General features: G+C 39.6%; 1 protein-coding gene across 1 annotated transcript; it reads right to left on the reverse strand.

The window, feature by feature from the left end:
- Window positions 1-255: 255 nt before the first annotated feature.
- LOC137288073 (DNA helicase B-like) lies at window positions 256-20,768 on the reverse strand. The gene is made up of 12 exons (XM_067820447.1): window positions 20,489-20,768; window positions 17,788-18,049; window positions 16,920-17,050; window positions 15,124-15,302; window positions 13,687-14,087; window positions 13,109-13,273; window positions 10,930-11,594; window positions 9,540-9,624; window positions 7,580-8,519; window positions 6,548-6,706; window positions 3,947-4,168; window positions 256-3,203 (listed from the first exon to the last, which is right to left on the reverse strand). The coding sequence occupies exons 1-12, from the start codon at window positions 20,679-20,681 to the stop codon at window positions 3,135-3,137; spliced, it is 3,471 nt and encodes a 1,156-aa protein (XP_067676548.1). The 5' UTR covers window positions 20,682-20,768; the 3' UTR covers window positions 256-3,134.
- Between the last annotated feature and the right edge of the window lie 1,405 nt (window positions 20,769-22,173).

Genomic DNA, 22,173 nt, shown 5'->3' on the forward strand with positions numbered 1-22,173 from the left:
TGATCTGTAAGGCGATACAAACAACTGCTAAGCTCTACCATGGTTCAGAAAGTTATCTGTGTCAATGTTCAGACACATGGTAAGCTGTATCCTGGTAAAAAGTACTCAAAGACCTGGCATCCAATGCCAGATCAGAATATGAGTACAGGTGTGTAGTAAAGGTATTGTGGCAGAGGCATGTGATATAAATGGGGTGGAATAGGCACATGGCATAAATGAGGAGGTATTTGTAATGAAAAAATAGTAACACAGTTGTTCCACATAATACAAAAATATATTTCAAGAACATTATAACACAATTTAAAAGAATAAAATACTGCACTCACAATTTATACAGCAAACATTTGAATTTTGTACAATATCCAATAAAACTTTTATCAAACAAATATTCTGATATAAACAAATATACTGACATAATAATTCAAATAAAACGGCAGTGATCTATCACTTGATAGGATAATCTAGCTCATATTTGTGCTGTAAACACCTGTTGATGACAGTCAATGAGGAAAATCAGCTGACTGTGTGACTTTTTGCATATAGTCTGTCTCACAATCCCTGAACCACATTATTTTCCCTACTGCCTAGCCCTCCCTTCACTACAGTCTGTCTCACAATCCCTGAACCACATTATTTTCCCTTCTGCCTAGCCCTCCCTTCACTACCGTCTGTCTCACCGTCTCTGAATCACATTATTTTCCCTACTGCCTAGCCCCCCCCCACTGCCATGCTAAAGCACAAATGAAACAAAGCCAGATCTTCCTAAATCTCCCAACTCAGTGGGGCTTCTTTTTAATTTAAATGGGTCTGTTTGTTACTATCAATACTATATATATTAAGCGACTAAACGTTAGTCTAATTCCACTCCTTTGACTTATCGTTTCACTACTACCACTAGCTTCCTGCTTAATGGTTTCCACTGTTCCTGCTTAATGGTTTCCATTGGGACAGGTCAATCACTACTCAGACATTTTACACTGACTAATGAGCTCAAAATAATGACCCTCCATTGATGATGTTTTAGATGGCCTACTCCATCTCTTATGACATTTGTTTGAAGATGTTCCCCTAAATGACACAGTGTCAAATAACTCTATAGAAATGTTATCTTCACCTTCCAAAATATGTGTATTTTTTTTGTTTCCAGCCAAAAGCTTGAGACTGTCATTTATCTTAGTGTGGGGGTTGACAGACTGAATCGTTTAGCAGAACTTATTCCTAAGACAACAACCCTATCTTTTCTTCCCTCCCTAGCTCTTCACTCTTTTACAATTCTCAGTTTCTGAAAATTATTGAAAAGCTGTAGAACTAAAAAAGAATAGATGCCCCCATTCTTTCACCTTACAACAGTTATGCCATCCTGCGATAGACAAAGTTTAGTTATATGAAAGAAGTCAGTGTCCTTGACTTATTTTGAGATGTATATGTTATTCATAATGTAAGAAACTAGATGCTAAACAATTGTTACCTGATATTCAGTAAAATTAGCCAAAACATGCAACCAGAGGTACTGCTAGATTAATCTACTTCCAGTTTGTCTAAAATACCTCACCTGGTTACCTAGGTAACCAATCTCAGCCCTTATTTACACTCTCACCTCATTATAAAAATGTCAACCACTTACACTTCTTCATATTTTCCTGGTTTACCTCTGTCTGTCACTCAGCTGACGTTTGAGTGAGTGAGTGAGTGAGTGAGTTTAGTGTAACACCACACTCAGCAAGATTCCAGCTATATTGTGTTGGTCTGTCAATATTTGAGTCTGGGTGAGACAATCCAATGATCAACAGCATGAGAATTGATCTGTGCAATTGGGATGCAATGAAAAAAGTCAACCAAGTCAGCAAATCTGACCTGTCCATTCTTTGTTAGTCACCTCTTAAGACAAGCATGGGTTAGTGAGAAAATTCTAACCCAGATCTTCAGGGGTCTGCAGTGGGATCATGGAAGTGAACTGTGTGGAAATCTTGCATGCTTGTGTATGCTTCACTGCTCTGGACTAAATTCAACCACTGATTCAAGCATCTTACAATGTGAAACAAATTCAGATCCCTTCCTGTATCAACAGAACATCGTTTAATTTTTAGCAAAATTTGTCATCAGTCAGTGTAATATTGTCCTCATGTAAAAATAATTAATATTTCAACATTCCAAATCATGATCAACTTACATAAATTTCAGTTATCTTTGAGAAGGTAAGTAAGTGTTGCTGCTTTATGACATTATTTCGCATATATCACTCTGTAATGGTGGGCAAACATGCAAGACCAACAATCAGTGATAACACTGGACTGGCAGATCACCACGGCTTCACTGCAATGGCCCTTGAGGATTTCATGAACTGAGGTCATCACACCAACACCTAAATCAAGCTTTGAACAACGTGAAATTCTTATGAAACAGATTTAGAACTACTCATAACCAAACAGACATAACTGGGATTCTCGGTTAAGAGGAATCGAAACAATTCATGCCTAATTATTTCATTTCTGGTGTTCCCTGCAGTGATATTGCTGGAATAATACCATATACACTCACCCATGAGTGAGTGAGTGAATTCAGTTTTACACCACATTAGCAATATTTCAACAATATCACTGTGGTGAACATCAGAAATAGGCATCACACACTGTACCCACGTGTTTACCTTCTTGATAGTGAGTGAATGAGACATTATTGCTGAACACTAGATGAACAATGTCTCTGTTATTGTGCTGCGCATGAAAGACAATAGAGCAAGCACCTATTCAGGCCAATTGATACTGAAGGTTTCTTCAAGTTGATAAAGTTTCACTGTCACATCAAAGAGTTAGCGAGCTGAGAGATGATCGGACAGGTGTCACTGACAGCTGCTCATTTGATGGCTTCCTAGATTTCGGAGGTGACATCAAGTCTGCTGTGTAATCATTCTGTGTCCGCTTGAGACTTTTTGTATCTGTTCCAGACGTAGATGGTCCGTGGTCCAAAGGGAGGTTACTCCCAGACAACTTGTTTGGTGTGACATTGCCTGGTTCCAGTGGTGCATAAGCACTATCAGCTATATCTGACTGGTCAAGACAGAGGCCAAACGATTCATTCACCATCCAGCTGTCATCACTATCAAACAGGGGCTTCTCCCCATCTGACAGACTTTGTTAATTGTCTCCCTTGGCTGTGACTGGCTGACTGCCTTTCAGACTGTCTGCGACCTGCTTAACACATGACTGAAAGAAATAATCACGAAAATTTATTAAAAAAAAATAAATAAGATCTCAAACAAAACAAACCAATCAATCCATGATTAAATGCTCATACTACAAGTTAATCCAAAGCCAATCTTCAGTGGCTTCTCTAAGTGTCATATAGAGTGAGTGAGTTAATATTTAACGTCACATCGGTAAAATTTCAGCCATATCGTGAGGAGAACATATTTGACATTGAAACGGAAGAAGTGGCATTTAGAAGCTGGTGTGATGAAAAGGAACAGTTGTAAAGATACACAACTTCTTTACAGCATCTATTGCACTCAAGAAGTAGTCTATCCACAGAAAATGTTCCTCTTTGTCTGCAGTTAAACGTAACGGACTGCACACATCAGTCTATGATGAATTACACGCACAAGGTTACACTATGCACACAAGTCAGTCTGCAACAGATTGCATATATTATTTTTCTGAAAGGTGGTGCCACATGAACACTGTTAAATACTTTCTTGTTAATGACCTGCTTGTAAAGACTGTCAGGTCAATGTCCTTCTCGGTACACACTGCAAGTGACTTCATTCCAACACTGTAAATAACATTCCTAGAAACACTGGTAAAATTACCTTCCTGGTAACACCATGGAAATTGACTATATGTAAACATAGATCAGGTGAGCTTCATGTACCAACTACCTGTAAACACTGGAAATGAGTGACTTACAGTAAACACCCTACCTAAATAAGACTGAACAGTCAATGATGTACCTGGACTATTTCCTCCTGAGGTCGGAGGTGGTCCTTCAACTTCATCTGTAGAGTGGTCTTCCTGGGGAACACTTTACGTGCGATGATGGTGCTCAAAGTCGCATGGCTCCCCACCACGAACACAGAATGACGTCCTCTCGTGATGGCTGTGTACACATGTTGCCAGTTCTCATAGAAATTATTTGGGCTCATGATGTACACCACTGACTGAGATTCAGAACCCTGGAAAACACAATCATTAACACCAACATTCCTTGAACCATAATGGCTTTCTCCCTGCTACAGTAGTAAAATATATAGTCAGTCTTTGATAAGTATTTCCCTTGTATCATGACAAATTAAATACGATTGAGTGAGTGAGTGAGTGAGTGAGTGAGTGAGTGAGTGAGAGTGAATCAATAAGTCAGTGAGTCAGTGTCCACTGAACTGCTCTTGAGACATCTCGCTGACAAGCTTAACATGGGGGGGTTAACATTCTGAAGTCTTCAAAGTGTTGCTGTGACCATGAAAATTAAGCGACATCAACATCAAACACAACTTTGCCGATTCTGATAGCTTTTGGTATGCACCTACCGAAACAAATCATCAAAAATGCCAATTCAACCTGTAAAGTTGAAAAAAAAACCATGATGAAAAAAAGCCCGCGAATGATTGATTGATCCTTATATGTCTGCCTGCCTGTCTGTCTGCTATTGACAATATGGAATGCACAACTTCAATCTCTGACCACATGCAATTAACACCTATTGGGCTTTTACCCCATAAACAAAGAGCTGGCTAAGCGTATCGGCAAATGAACCAGTGGCCAAAGAAAAAGCTGCATTACACTTGAGTGCACACCCACTTGCACTGACTGGGTTCGGTATCGCGGCTGCTTCGTTTCGAGGAAGGTAAACCAAAGTACAAAATAGTGCACTTTTGATTTGAAATTATACACTTTTAGTTTTGTTTATTTGTTTTTTCTTCATCAGGAATGCATTTTACATATCATGCCTATGTTTTAATTATGTTTGATTTTTAGCTGCATGTGACCTTTAATGAAGAAAATCCAGTGAGTGGTGGTAAAAAGCAAAGCTATCTAACATTTGAAGATAACTTATTACCCATTAAAAGTTTAGAGTCACCTAAAACACTTACTATATGTTATGCATATACATATGGTTACACTGAAAATGAATTCCTCCACTAATTTGGGGAAACCAAATGCAAACATTATGCAGGTGACCTGCCTGAGTATCATGCATCAAATTGATAAAATATTGTGCATGTGAACTCAGGGCAATAATCATTTCAACTTAGCAGATTTCCTTTATCATACCTCAGTTTATGTGTAAACAGTACCTTTAAACAAAATGGATTATTTTGCAAAATTTAGTTTAGAACTGTTGCCTGAAGGTACAATTACACCAACAAGTCCAAACTCTTGATGGGTAGTATATAACACTGGCCTTTGCAATGACTGAGTGAGGTTTTATGCCACTTTTAGCAACATCACTACAACACAGCGGGACACACCAAGACTTTGCCGTGACGCAGAAAACCTGCATATCTGACTCCCTAAAACATGTCCGTGACACCTCTCATGACACCAGGTGACATGATGTCTTGTGAATCTGAGGCATGGATGCAGAAAAATCTGCTTATTTGACTCCCCCAAACATGTCCATAACTCCTTCACTTGATACCAGAGTGTCATGATGACTCCTAAATATTTATGCCTACAGCAAATACTGCACACCATGGACATCATATATTATCTTACCTCACACATAAATGTCGCCGTCTGATTGACTGAGCCCTCTTCTATTATTTTCAATGCACAATGTGTGCAGGTGAGGTGTGTTGCAATACACCCTGCTGCCAATAGCAACTCATTCAGTAATTTGTGGTAGTTATCTCGAATAACATTGCATCACATGTGATGCATGAAACTTACCAACGCTTTACGAATGCAAATCGTTGGAAGGGAGATAACTCTCAATCTGTTTTTTTGTGTGTCGTCCGCCATATCTAGTGATGGCTACGAAATAATATGCCTCGTATTCCAATAAATAAACTTTGAGAAAACGTTCAAATGTAGTCCCTGTGAATATTAAGAGACTTACATCGCACTGACTTTGCTAAGACAATACCTACAGGAAAAAACAGAATGCAAGATTCGAATCATTTGATCCACACAAGTTGGCAGATGTGTACGATCTGATACTCATGCTTCGAAGAGTTTAAAATTAACATTGAGGTGTTAAGTAAGATAAATACGCAGTTCACTGGTCCCTTGGGGACTATGGGTTGAGGTACCCTCACGACCAGTGGGAATTGAACCTGGGTCTTCCAAGGCTTTAACTGAAAGGTTACTCCACCGACCCGTTATGAAGAGCAACTACAACCTAGAATAAATGACAGTGTCATCAGACTTTGAAGTGAAGTAAGCTAATTACATAGAAAGTGTGTCACTGTCACAAGACGATTACCTTGAGTGTGTTTAAGTGTGATGAGACAATTTCCTGTAAAATGTGTCAGTGTGACAAAATAATTACCTGCAATGAAGGTGAGTGTGACAAAATAATTATCTGGAAAGTGTCAGTGTGACAAAATAATTACCTGGAATGTGTGTATAGTCCTGACCCATGCATGCTTCATCTTACAGATCTTCTTTAGCTGTTTGTAGTTAGCACATACATGACGTGGGTGTTCCTCGTCTCTGTCACAAAGGAATATGTAGCGATTTGCCTTGTTACGGTTGTCAATAATTGTAAGCTCCTGGAATGAATGTGCAACCGAAGTCAAATTATTTCAAAGGGTATTTCAGTCAAGGAAATCAGTACTGATCATTGGGCCTGAAGCTAGTAGAAGTCTAAGGTTAATGAAATAAAAAATCTTTTAATTCTTTTTTTTTTACACGTGTGAATTTCTCTAACTACACTTCAGCTGGGGAAAAAAACACTAAACAAGAGTCATCTGAGTTCTGCTCCGGAAACGAAGCCCATTCCTCCATTTTGAGACTAAGTCTGAAACGTTTCTCATGGAAACCGAGAAAATGATAAATCACAAAAACCTGTAAATAGCAAAAGGTACCACTTTGGGGTCTGCCACACATATCTACGAAGTTTAGCAGAAAAATATTGAACGTTTTTTGAGTTCTGCTCCGGAAATGAAGCCCACCCCCACCATGAGACTAACAACAAGATGCCACATGCCAATTACATGCCTAGGGGATAAAAACCCTACACAAACCCAGTAGACTTGTTTGCTTTTCAGGTAAATTCCATCCCTGAAGAGAAGACATGCTGTAATTCTCATAACAACAACCTCTTGTAAGTTGAAGATGATAAAATTTAATATTCACCAATTCTCATGGTTATCATAAGAGGATGCTTATTGGACCTGGTGATCAGGCCTGATAACTAGGTTGGCACATGTCACTGTATATGAATTACATATATTCATGCTCAAGATGTTGATTGGATTGTCATTGTCATTGGATTGCTGGGTAAGGATTATTTACAGACTGCCAACATAAAGCTGGAATATTGCTGAGAGCAGCTTTTAACAACAAACAGTCTCTTGAGCTGAAATGATTCATTTCCAGGACTGGGAGAAATACATGTCATTTTTTGCTTTGTGATCCCTTACCTTCTCAATGTAGAAGATTTCGCCATTGCAGAGTTTTACATTTCTCCTACAGATCGAATGGTCTGGAGTGCTGCCATCTATCTCTTGTTCTTCAAAATCAGCCGCTGTATCCTCCTGAGACAGGACATTGAATGAGTTATCTCCCCCTGATTGTTGGGTTGGGACAGTGTTGTCTGGTCCTTGTGGAGCTTGCTGTAGTAGCTCAACACTACTGTCAGATCTTATGATGTCCTTAATGTCATAATTTGTGACAGACTTCTTGGCAGTCACATTTCCACTTTTTCTTGTATTTCCATGAAAAATTTCCAGGAAACCACTCACATCTGTCCTTAGCATACTTGACCTCCCACTCTGAGTGTTGAGATCATCATCACTGAGAAATGCAGAGTCTTCCAAAAGGCTGTTCCCCTTGCCTGCTGCATTGATGAGATCATCCAGTGCTTCCACATACGTCTGAGACTCAGCAGACGTCTCGTGTTGGCTACTTTTCCAGCTGTCTCCTTCAGCAAGGTCCTCAACATGGGTTCTGGCATGATTGTTTTCTCGACTTTTTATAGCAGTGTATCTAGAATCCACTTTAATATTAACACAATTCTCATTTTCATTCAGTCTCTCCATCTTTCTGTCACTGCATCCATCATGGTGGCCATCTTGACTTGCAGTGATCTTATCAAGCTGCATGCTGAGGTTCCGTTTCACAGACGTCTTTTGTCCTCTCTTGATGTTACTTGATCCAGGACTTGCAGCACATCCACTGTCAGCAGTCTCTTTTTCCGTCTTTTGCTCCTTTTTCACTAACTTAAAGTGGTGACTCACTGTTCCATTTTTCGTCATACACACTTTATCGCCTTTTTCAAAGTTCAGTTTTCCCTTGTGCGTTCTCAGTGGGTGTTTGTTGTAGTGGTTGCAGCACAGTTCATTCACTGCCTCACAATCACGTCTGTGTCAAGCAGAACATCAAGGTCAAGTATACAGAATAGCTAAACTTTGAAATTACACAACACAGTTGGATTTTGTCACAGAGTTTCAGATTGTAAAGATGTTTCCTATATAGATGTTTCCAATATATATGACCTTGGGACACTTCATGGAGGGCTATAGCAGGGTTTTAGAGTTTCTTTGAGTGGCATTTAAGAACCCTTAGGCTTTTTCAGCTTACTGCCTAACCAATTATGTTAAGTACAGTGGAAACCTGATAAGTAAACTTTCAAGGGACTCGTCAAAATTGTTTACTTATCAGATTTTTTACTTATCCAAACTTATCAATATCTGCAAATGACAGAGTAACAGACAAGATTTGTAAGTAATATAACATGTTTTATTGCACCCGTCTACTCACTGATACTCCCAAGCTACATATAACAATGTCAACTCATCAGGGCTGGCCTCCAGTTGTCAGTGTATTGTAAACCGCTTACGCCAGAGCAAGCTGTAAGTGGGATGTTTATTTACCTGGAGATTGCTAATTATGAGGTGATTGCTAATTTAGTTATGAGGTCTTGTTTGGACAGTAATTTACTTCCAGGGACCTTGTAAAAACGTTTACTTAAACAGTATTGTTTACTTATCCAATTTTAGTTAACAGGACTCAAATAGTGATGATTAATGAAGAAATTTGCCAGGACCAAAGAATAGTGTTTACTTATACAATATGTTGAGTTAACCGGTTTTTACTTAGGCGGTTTCCAGTGTATATTGTTTTCTTTGTTACATTCAGCACATATACAGACTGTCAACTTCATGTTGCAACGGTACAAGAATCTGTATTGAAATGTCGCAGTCATGAAATAACAGAAGTTGTTCAGCATGATGTTTGTATTTTCAGTTTGCTTTCCCCTAGAAGAGATGGAGAGCCATGCAGTGAGTGAGTGAGTGAGTGAGTGAGTGAGTGAGTGAGTGAGTGAGTGAGTGAGTGAGTGAGTGAGTGAGTGAGTGAGTGAGTGAGTGAGTGAGGGAATACCTGGTGAAGGCCACAAACTGGGAGGTGACGGGGTTCTGCAGGTCTTCACTTCTGGTCAACAGTCGCCGTACAATGGTATCCCGACCTAGGCAACAATGTGGACATTGCAGCAATGAGACAGAGCCCTAAGGCAGACACACTAAAGTGGACTTCACACATCAAACTAAAATTTGACAATACACACTAAAATTTTCAAATGAGTTGTCAAACTCATGTTTTCACATGTCAAGCACATGCTGTTAAACTTTCATGTCATTTTAACGCCATGTTTCTATTACTATTGTGACATTTTTATTGACTGCAATTGGTTGTTTCTGAACAACACAAGTCTGACAACACTTCACACGTCAAACTCTAGTTTGACAACACCCAAAATTTGATGGAAAATTTGGGGAGAATAGAGACCAATTATATTTCCCGATAACAGTTTGGCAACACTGAAATTGCGGTCGGTGGCAAGTTGTTGGAATGTTCACACTCTCAAACTCAAGATTGACAAAATGTGTTGTCTTTTGAAGGCCACTTACCACCTTCAGGATCTATAGTCACTAGTACGTCATGAGAGGGTTCTGGTCACCAGAATACTAAATCCTTATGTGATGTTCACCAAGTAATAGTAAATCACACCAAATTCAAGGCTTTTCTAATACAGAGGTTTTGAGATGTCACTCTTCTGCATGGGGAGGTGCAAATAGGTTGCACAAGAAACTGGAGGGTAGAGCTGTCATTTAGTGTCACAATGTGAAATAATGCCAAATGTAATGATTCGATGCTGAAATTTGCATCCAGATTTTTTTTAAATGGCAAGGAGCAAGGCTGTGTCAAATTACACTTTGGCACAATGGAATGAGTTTATGAAAAGGCAGTTGAACTAGGTTTACCAGTGCTAACGACTCACCCACTGATCTATTTATACATCAACGGCCAGAGTGAGTAAATTGAGTTTAATCCTTTTTCTCCACAGAGTTAAAACCCTGATTTTATTTAGGAGGGAGGAAAAGGTCACTCCCTGTAGCCATACTTGTCACATTTTTCCTGTTCTTGCAACAATGTAGAAATACAACAGTAATGAAATGGCAGGTTTAAATTAGCGACGGCCTTGCAACATCCCCACCTCCCAGTGAAATAACTTTTTTTTCGCCTTTCCTAAAAAAGAGCACTTACAGAGAGATGTAATTTGAAACTTCCGTATATGACTTGTCTTGTGTAAGGACATTGTTCTGTATTAGATATGGTAAAATGTTATCAGCAAATACTGGAAAATAAAGATTTGTTCGGCATTCCTGATAATTTATCCATCCTGCCAAAATACTAAATTTGTGAAAATTATCTAAAAGCTTAAAGTTGTAACAAGAGATTCTTGTCATGCAGATAGTCACAAATCACCTACTTTGTTGATCCTGTTCCTCGGGTTGCAACAGACAAAATTTTCTCAAGGAGTCAAACGTTGGGTTCATCTGAGCAGCTATCCTGGTAGCGTTCTGCACAATGAGCTCTGACTCAGCTCGATGGTTTGTTTGCAGCTCAAGACCAAACCCAAGCGGCGCCAACACTGTGAATATGTCACCCAGGAAGTTACCAGGTTCAATTGATGGCAACTGTCGAACATCACCAAGCAGAATGATCTTCTTTAAGGAGCACTTTTTCAGCAGGATGTTTAACACTGTGGCGAAAGTCCCAACTGACACTAGACTACACTCATCCACTACTAGAACCTCTTTGTCGGCATGAGTCCATCTTCCACCTTTTTCATCTGTAGCCCTCATACAAAACATCTTATAACTCATAATGACACTGTGAAGGGTGCAAGATTTCAACCGAGCCTTCCTACCCAGCAAGTTTGCTGCTTTTCCTGTTGGAGCGGTCAACAGGACCTTCTGTCCAAGCCTAGTCTTCGACAAGGGTGTTTCCGTCTCCTCTTGGTTGCCATCTTCAGTCATGGCTTCACTTTCTGCCTGTGTCACGTTGAATGTTGCATCCCCGGTCCCAGACCTGTCCTGTTTCGATGGTGTCCTGCAGGTGTCCTCGTCTTCATCCTCACTGTTTTCATCAAGTCTGGTTTCGTGGAATAAAAGTCAGTAATTCATCACAAGCAATATTCAGTATTTTAATAGGGTATGTATGCTTATAATAGAAACAGATTGTTTCAGATTTCATTGGTCAACATTGCCAAAATCAAGGAGAAGATACAAAAAGAACATATTGTTATGGTCTACTTTCACATAGACAAAAAACTAAAACAAAAAAAAAACAAGTCTTTTGCAACCAATATGGCAATGTCCCCTGCTGCAAAAGAAGACAGAAATATTTATAACATATTCACTACTTTTTATGTTTTGCTCACACACAAGAGGCGTGAAATGACTAGTGCCATTTTGCACATTAGAATAAAAAATGCCCTATCAAAATTTTGAAGTTTACTACTGACATAAGGGCCCATTCTAAATTTAGACATTGGTCAATAACCCTGAAAATGGCCCATTGTCAAAGTTCTTTATCCCAATCCCTGCATAAGTTCGAAAAGTGTCATGGTCACATTGAAAATAAAATCAAGGCCACTCAAAGTGATTGTTGTTACCTAATTCCACAATGTAGGCTGTCACCAAAGTCTATGACATTGGGTACAACTGTTCATGAGATATCACATTGAAAGAGTTTGAAGTGGTCAAAGAGTCAGGGTACCTTGAAAATAAGCTCAAGGTCACCCAAATCTACTGACGTCTGCCTAATTCTGAAATGTAGGCTGTCACCAAGTTTGAAGACACTGGGTACAACCTTTAATGAAATATGGCATTAACAAGAGTTTCGAAAAGCAGTCAAAGAGTCATGGGGACCTGGAAGATAAGGTCAAGGCCTTCAAAATAAACTGGTGTCAGTTTACCTAAAATTCACATTGGGTGTAATCCCCCAATATAGGCTGTCACCAAATTTGAAGTACAACAGTTCATGAGACAGCACATTCACAAGAGTTTGAAAAGTGTGTCAGTTGTGGTGACATTGAAAATAAGGCCAAGGTGAACAAAATCAACTGGTGTCTGCATAAATCCCCAGTGTTGGCTGTCACTAAATTTGAAGACTATAGGTACCACAGCTCATGAGATATCATATTAACGAGAGTTTGAAGAGTGGTCAAAAAGTCAAGGCGACCTTGAAAATATGGGGACGGCAATGGGGACAAAGGTTCATGAGATATCGTGTAAACAAGAGTTTGAAAAGTGCTCAAAGAGTCATAGTGACCTTGAAAGTAAGATCAAGGTCAACAAAATCATCTGGTGTCTGCCCATTCCCCCAATGTAGGTTGCAAAAAATTTGATGACATTGGGTACTACAGTTCATGAGATATTGTGTTAACAAGAGTTTGTTTGAAGAGTGTTCAAAGAGTTGTGGTGACCTTGAAAATACATTCAAGGCTACCTCACAGCCAAATATGAAAATACGTTCAAGGCTACCTCACAGCCAAATATGAAAATATGTTCAAGGCTACCTAACAGGCCAGTAAGTTGATAAAAAGATTGTAATGAAACGTTCAGACCACAGGAAGATCTTAAGGTAACTGAATGATGCATTACTCTGAAGCATTTCCACTTCGGACACAGGCATGACTGAGAAGCTTGGTGACAACGGATGTCTTGCCACACCCTCCTTTTCCAGACAGGACAGCGATCGGAGAGTTGACCATCAGGTGGATGGCTGTCCACTGATCTGCGTCCGTCCTAGTGCTGTCAAAGTCATCACTGAAAACAGATAAAATTACCACAAGAAGAAGACAAAGCCATCAATATGCCCTGCAAAGGTAAAATACTCTTTACAAATATGTCAACTACATGTACCAATTGTGGAGGAGAAACATTGAATGTTTTATAAGTTTTGACCCAGTAAAGATGAATTTGAATGGATGGTGGATGCACAGACAGATGAACAGAAAGATGGAGTTGATGCAAGTATTACTCTGACCGAAGGAGTGTTTAATAGCATTAATAACAACTGTATTATTGTAATGGAACATAATGGCGTTATAATACAACTGTCTAAGGATTAAATGGAATGATTAAAACTTATCTAAAAAACACCCGCCTAAAAAAAATAATTAATTCACATTCCCAAATATATAAATAAGCATCATGTCCCCAGATCAGACAGCACCAACCTTGAAAGGTCTACATCCATTTCCAGGGGACGACTACTTCCATTCTCCAGAACAGCTGCAAAAGCCCTTGCAGTGTCCCTCTCTGCGTACCAGAGATGCTTGAGGAATATCTTGACATGATCAACCTCGATTTCACATATTGTTACAGCATTTTCATTCAGGAAGGCGAGAGCTTGTTCCCAGTTGTGCACGACATGTTTTTCAAAGAACTGGGCTGAACGATACCTCAGTTCATTTTCATTCACATATGTGTGTCCTCTCTTCTTGGCATGCAGTTTGAGAGCGTTGTACATGTAAAGAGCATCTTTCTGTACAGGTGGTATGTGGTTGATCAGACCGGTGTTAATCCAGGACCGCAGATGTGCCTCAATGCCCATCACCCCAAACTCCTTGTACATGATCTGTGGGCAAGGGAGAAAGCTGATCAGTTTCCACTGTACCATCACTGAAGTATTCTGTGGTGGTGGGGTAGCCTAGTGGTGAAGACATTCACTTATTGTACCGAAGACTTAGGTACAATGAGTACAATGTGTGAAGCCTATTTCTGGTGTCTCCAGCCGTGATATTGCTTAAGTATTGTTCAAAATGGCCTAACATCATACACACTCACTCTTAGCATCACATAGTTTTATGCAAAGAAGCATGCCTTTAACGGACTGATGAGAATTTATATTTAACACAATAAGCAATATTGTAGTCATGTTACAGCAGGGAGAAGAGGCTCAGAAATTACAATCGTCTATCCATGTGGAGATGGGTGTCTTAAGAAACAATGTTGTATATCTCAAGAAAGAATAATTCAAATCATAAACCACAGTGTACAATAATACGCCTGCATTTTTTTTAAGCTCTCTTAGAGCTAAAACAGTCGTAAGTTAATGTTAACGTATGACACTTACAACCATCTTAACACTAAGAGAGCTTCGAAAATCTACATCCAGACGAGTGACAGTAGCCTTAAGTCTGAACTCCATTTCTAGTAAAACACAGTCCATATTGAAACCTCAGTCAAAACTAAGCCCTATTTGTAACACAAAAATAAAATAATAATGATGTAAAGATCCATCTTTGTGGATAGCGAATTCAAAGGTTCTCGGCTGCCAGTGATCCCAAAGCCACTGATCAGGGATGGATAGCTGAAGCGCAATAATGCATTAGTAAGGCCACGGCCTATCATGCTGAAGGCATGGGTTCAATGCTTGGTGGAGGCATCTAGGTTTGGGTCCCGAGGAGGGCAAATCCTTGGACATGATACTTAGATCCACACAGTTCAGCCACTTCACTTCACCTAACAGGCAGCATGGCTTTATAATCTTTAGGGAGTTGAACGTTTAATGGAAAGTATGACTGTCCTAAGGCCTGTGATAGTAATGTATGTAGGGCCGTGAGTGCAATGTGCCTTTATATGAGCACCATACAGCAGACCATTACTATTACCTGTTTAAAGCCAAAAACCCACAGCTTGGTGTCTGTTGCTTCCTCCAGTGCCTGCAGGTTTGTCTCACTGATGTCATAAGCCTTTTCTGCCAGCTTCAGAAAGTGGCAGGGCAGCAGCTGGGAAGCCACCTTGAACAGCTTTGGAAAGTGAGTCGCAAACTGGACAAATCTCCCCATGCCTTTGAAACAGAAATACATTGCAAACAACAGTGCCTCATGACAGTGGCAGATCCAGAGGGAGATCCTCTCCCCCGAATCACATAAGCTCATACTCTGACACAGACATATGACAACTGTAGTGGAAAGAGAATCACATAAGCTCATATTCTGACATAGACATGACAACTGTAGTGGGAAGAGAATCACATAAGCTCATACTCTGACACACACATATGACAGCTGTAGTGGGAAGTGAATCACATAAGCTCATACTCTGACACACACATATGACAGCTGTAGTGGGAAGAGAATCACATAAGCTCATACTCTGACACAGACATATGACAGCTGTAGTGGGAAGAGAATCACACAAGCTCATACTCTGACACAGACATATGACAGCTGTAGTGGGAAGAGAATCACATAAGCTCATACTCTGACACAGACATATGACAGCTGTAGTGGGAAGAGAATCACATAAGCTCATACTCTGACACAGACATATGACAGCTGTAGTGGGAAGAGAATCACATAAGCTCATACTCTGACACAGACATATGACAGCTATAGTGGGAAGAGAATCACATAAGCTCATACTCTGACACACACATAAGACAGCTGTAGTGGGAAGAGAATCACATAAGCTCATACTCTGACACAGACATATGACAGCTGTAGTGGGAAGAGAATCACATAAGCTCATACTCTGACACACACATAAGACAGCTGTAGTGGGAAGAGAATCACATAAGCTCATACTCTGACACAGACATGACAACTGTAGTGGGAAGAGAATCACATAAGCTCATACTCTGACACACACATATGACAGCTATAGTGGGAAGAGAATCACATAAGCTCATACTCTGACACACACATATGACAGCTACAGTGGGAAGAGAATCACATAAGCTCATACTCTGACACACACATATGACAGCTGTAGTGGGAAGAGAATCACATAAGCTCATACTCTGACACAGACATATGACAGCTGTAGTGGGAAGAGAATCACATAAGTTCATACTCTGACACAGACATGACAGCTACAGTGGGAAGAGAATCACATTAGCTCATACTCTGACACAGACATATGACAACTGTAGTGCTAGGGTTGCTTTGTGGAACTGAAATTGACTTCTTGACTTTCATGCTTTAAGTTGAATGTCAATTCCCAAAACTCCTGTGACAATTTAATGTAGTATTCATTGTCTTTCATTTACAAATTCAGATTAAAAAACATCTTACAAGAGTTTGAGTGAGTGAGTGAGTTTAGTTTTACGCCGCACTCAGCAATATTCCAGCTATATGGCGGCAGTCTGTAAATAATCCCGTCTGGACCAGACAATCCAGTGATCAACAACATGAGCATCGATCTGCGCAACTGGGAACCGATGACATGTCCCAACCAAGTCAGCAAGCCTGACCTCCCGATCCTGTTAGTTGCCTCTTATAATAAGCATAGTCGCCTTTTATGGCAAGCATGGGTTGCTGAACGCCCATTCTACTCTGGGACCTTCAGGGGTCTCTTACAAGAGACACAATCTGTCTTGTGTTTTACATTGAGATTTTCCCCCAGACATTTCTAATACTAATCTTGGAGCCTTTCCTACTGGAAGGAGGCTTATGTTCATTACCTGTTTTCCATATAGTTGAGTTCAGACTCTTCTTGACATATTCAAGATCTGCCTCTCCAAGCGTCCGTAAATACTTATCAATCTCCTCTTCCAGATCCTTAAACTGCAACCTCTTATCAATACCATTAGCTCTGCAAAATACAAATTAATCTCTGTCATTGATTATGGCCAATAGTGAAAATAACATATTTATATTGCTGAGATGTTAAAATAACCTACTGGCGTACATGTCCAGGAGCAGGATGCATGATGTTAGGATGAAGTACCATAATGACAACCGACACATAGAACTTCCACTCTGGAGATATGAACAAATCAAATATTCTTCTTGGAATTCATAAATACTTTCAAGCTGAAAAAATAAAAAGCCTGATTCTGACTGATGCTGTAAGACTGATAGCCTCCGTGAGGATTTGGGGTTAGCATAATCAGGTTCAAAGCAACCAATGCAAGTAAGTAAGAGACAGCCATTTGTGACTAGGTTGATCGAATGTGATTGTTCACCCATGACTTGGGATGCTCTTCATGATATCTGTCATTGTCTTCTCTTTCCAAACACAGACATATTAGAACATTAGAATACAAAATGGCCCATTAAACTTTTGAAGTTCTCTTTTTATACAAGGGCAGTGACCCATTCTAAATTCAGAAAATGGCTAATAATCCTGAAAATGGCCAATTGTCAAAGTTCTCTTTCCCAATCCTTGCATTAGTAGCTATACTAAGCAAATTAACAACAGAACATCAAGGCTCTAGAAGCTGTGTCAAAGCTATATTTTATGACATTCCTGATGACAAATAAATATCTCCCTCAAAAATATAATTCTCTGAATATCAAAGCTTGGAAAGAATTCAGAAAGTTACTCACTCAAAGTACTTTATCAAATCATCAACCTTAGGATCTGACTTGTTGTTATCTGTGCGTCCTACTGATGTAAGGAACTGGACAACCAGTTTGTGAGATGAGACAGCATTGTCTTCACGTAATTCATATTCAGGATGTCCATTAATGAAATGGCACCGCTGTCTGTACTTGGCCTGTGCAGTTATCAACCACCATGGGTCAATCAGTTGAAACTGGCCTTGACAGAAATATTCTCTTTTGGGTTGGGTAACAGTCTTGATGGTCACTATAAAATAGATAAAAATGTATTCATTAGATTATGTTCTCATAATACAGTTACAAATTCTGTTTCACTTTGGGGAATAAATGTTTCATTATGTTTCAAGCATAATGAACATAATGTAGACAGAAACTGATTATACCTTAATTGCTTACTGCTACTCACTGACTCCACTGCCTCATAAATAGGGAATGGCAAAATAGGAATCTGTCCAAGCATAGTGACAATTCCCTAAACAAGGAATTATCTTGAATCTGGGAATGTGAGGCAAATATTAAAATTTTCAGATAAAAAAGACATATATGTATGTAACACTCCTATCAGTTGCTGGTTGGTTACTTTTTGTGGGGATGTTGTTGAAAACAATCAGGGTGTCTGTAATCATGAGTAAAGTTTTGGTTAATTTACAGAATCTGTGTACTTATTAGACAAGTGCAGTTCAAGACTTGTGTAGCAGGGCGTAAAAGTCATCCATGGACGGATCCAGGAATTTTGGAATTTTAATGGGGTTGCTGTTGTTGTTGTTGCTGAGCTGATTCGAACCCACTGAACTCCCTCTTGGCTCCGAAAAATAAAACAAGAGTCATCAGAAGATGACATATACCCCCGGCCCCCACATGTTTGAAAGGACAAATCATCTGACAGTTACTCATTGTTTTCTTAGACTAAGTTTGAATTGTTTCCATAGAATTCATGAAAATTATAAATGGCATATATCTGTAATGAGCAAAGTCACAATTTCAAGATCTGTCTCATATATCTGCCAAGATCTGTTGAAAGATATGAAATGGTTTTCACCTTGTGCTCTGGGAACGAAGCCCATCCCTCACTTTTGAGACTAAGTCCAAAATGTTTCCATGGAAACCAAGACAATAAGAAATCACAAAATCCTTTAAAAACCAAATGGCACCACTTTGGGGTCTGCCACACATATCTGCCAAGTTTTACTGACAGATATTAAGAAGTTTTTGAGTTCTGCTCCGGAAATGAAACACAACTCTCACTTATGGGAGTAAGTCAAAAATGTTTCCATTGAAACTGAGAAAATAATAAATCACTAAAACCTGGAAATAGCAAAAGGCACAACTTCAGCTTCTGACTGATATATCTACCAAGCTTTGCAGAAAAATATTGAACGGTTATGGAGTTCTGGTCCGGAAACGAAACACACCTCTCACTTTTGAGACTATGTCTGAAACATTTCCATGGAAATCGAGAAAATAGTAAATCCCAAAAAGCTGTAACTACCAAAAAGCACCACTATAGGTTCAGATTGATATATCTACCAAGTTCTGAAGAAAAATATTGAATGGTTTTTGAGTTGTGCTCCAGAAACGAAGCGCATTCCTCCATTTTGAGACTAAGTCCAAAACATTTCTATGGAAACCAAGAAAATAAGAAATCACAAAAACCTCTACACAGAAAAAGGCACCACTTCAGCTTCTGACTGATATATCTACCAAGTTCTGCAGAAAAATATTGAACGGTTTTTGAGTTCTGGTTCAGAAAATAAATACAATTCTCACTTTTGAGACTATGTCCGAGACGTTTCCTTGGAAACCGAGAAAAATAATAAATCACAAAAACCTGTACATAGCAAAAGGCACCACTTTAGGTTCTGACTGACATATCTACCAAGTTTTGCTAAAAAATGTTGAACGGTTTTTGAGTTGTGCTCCGGAAATGAAGCCCACCCCATCATAAGACTAACACCAAAATGTTCCATGGAAAAAAAACCCCAGCAAACAGCAAACAGCAAAAGCCACAACCATAAGCTGAGATTACTAGATCTATCAGGTTTGGTCTAAAAATATTAAACGTTTTTTGAGTTATGATCCAGAAACAAAATGATTACGGACGAATGGATGGACAGACGAGGCGTCGACTATATCCCCCCGCATTACATGCCGGGGGGATAAAAAAAATATAATGTAGTTCTAAGTCATTTTTAAAAGGGGGTGTCAAACCAATACTGTGACACACACACACATCCCTACACCGCCCCTTGGACTGGCCAATGCATCCTATTGCTGACATCTATACCTTGTTAGTTTGCTAATAGGGTTCATGGTGTGTTCACGTGGACAAGATGTTTGCCCTTAGACAAAAAGATCTGAGTTTCCCATTAAGGGACTTAAATTAATAACTGCAAAACTGTAGAACTGACATATCTAGACTGGTGAGGCGTCAAGACAGATATTACTTCCTTGTCTGCTTGCTGACATGTTGTTCATCTGCACATTGGACAAGAGATCAAGAATCAGAAGTTCTAATCAGTCTAAAATGCAATGGTTTTTTCCCATTGAAATATGGTGCGACAGTCTTAAAAATTGTGGATCAATATACCAGTTCTTGTGTCTTCTAATTGATCAAATCAAACATGACAATTCACAATTTCTGTTTATTAGAGGAAGTCGGAAGAACACATATATAAGAGAACCTGACCTCTTCTCTTTTTCGCTGCTGAAAACTTTATGTATGATGCACCATCTGCCATAGCTGACATTTCCCCAAAATCGAGCCAGTCAGATTCATCGTCAGTCTTTGCTTCATCCGTGTCGCTGTCATCATTGTTTTCTTGGGGAAGAGCTACAACAAAGCCTCTGATCGTCGTAGATCCTCTTGTAGCTGCTGCCATGTTGCGGTTTAAAGAGACATCTCACTTATCAAGTTTAAGAATAGCGCCTTTGACTGCTTTTGGTCGCCATCTTGGTCGTTAAAATGTGGAAGGAATTAATATGCGGAACGAAACAGATCCGTGTTCAATTATTAAGCGAGTGAGCGAGTGAGCGTGTGAGCGAAAGTAGTATAGTTTTACTCCGTAGTCAGCAATATGCAGCTACATGGCGGCGCTCTGTAAATAATCGAGTCTCTATCAGACAATCAAGTGTGAGCTACACAATTGGGATACAATGGCATGCACTAACCAAGTTTGCAAGTCAGTATATAAGTATGTAACTATGTCTGGTTATTGTTTGTATAGGATAATATTTCTGAAATCAAATCGACATCATTATCATAATCAAATGCTATATGAACTTAAATTCATATTTAAAAAACCAAAACGTATTACAATGTTTCAGATGGTTGACGTTTGTATTTTGACCATGGCAAGAATGGGCCAGAAGCATGAGAGAGATTTCTGCACAGTAAGAGAAGAGGCCCTCAGTTTTATGAGGGACAAGAACTTAGAATTACTCTAGGTTCTTGAGAGACTGACATTGTGGTCGGTGACAGCTTTCATCAGCTGAGGAGAACTATCTGTGCTGAGCCATAGTGAAATATGTACTCTTTATGTCCTGTCTACTCCCAAGCCTTGTCTGAATACATCTACAACAGCAGTAGTGTTCTGTTGCAGGACGCGGAGTCACCCCACATATGACGTAAATCCTCACTTTGTCAATTTGCTGACGGGGTTAACCTCTTTGGTCAAGAGGACAAGGCGTCCGACTTCGGAACAAAAGGTCCGTGATTCGAATCCCAGCACCGCATTCGTAAATTTTATGGCCTCTGTATGATGCTGCGACGACTGTTTCCCCTACCAAACACATCAGAATATCTGGCGTCGAATACAGAAGTTCGGATTGCCAACGGCAGTACACTCACGATGCAGAGATGAAGACTGGCGACATGCGGTTTTACTTCCACGTGTTCCTCTGGGCAAAGTCGCAGACGTTTGGACCTAAGGCGTAAGTACAGAAGGTGACAGAACTGATGAAATATGTTACGCCATCTCTGAATACATATAATATTGAGTTTGGAACAACCTATTCCTTTTTATTTGAAAAGGAGCTCCCTTACTAGTGAAACGAACGATTCAAAACTTAACCACAGGAAATCTAGACTTGCATCATTTAGGACCTAGCATTGCGGAAAGGGCTCGGCAGAAGGGAAATACTATGGTTTTGAGATCGTGGGACAGACAGACTCTTTCCACGGAGAACCAACGTGTGCAGTCAGTGCATGAAATAACGCTTATCAATTTCCTTGACTCCGGAGCGCCCAGGGGCTCCTTTCACAAAACAACCTTTACTACGGTTAACCTTAACTCCCATTCTTTAACATTGCACTAAAGTTACCTAAGTCTAAAGTAACCTTAGTGCAGTGTTAAAGAATGGGAGTTACGGTTA

The sequence above is a fragment of the Haliotis asinina genome, chromosome 6, assembly GCF_037392515.1.
Source record: "Haliotis asinina isolate JCU_RB_2024 chromosome 6, JCU_Hal_asi_v2, whole genome shotgun sequence".
NCBI lineage: Eukaryota > Metazoa > Mollusca > Gastropoda > Lepetellida > Haliotidae > Haliotis > Haliotis asinina.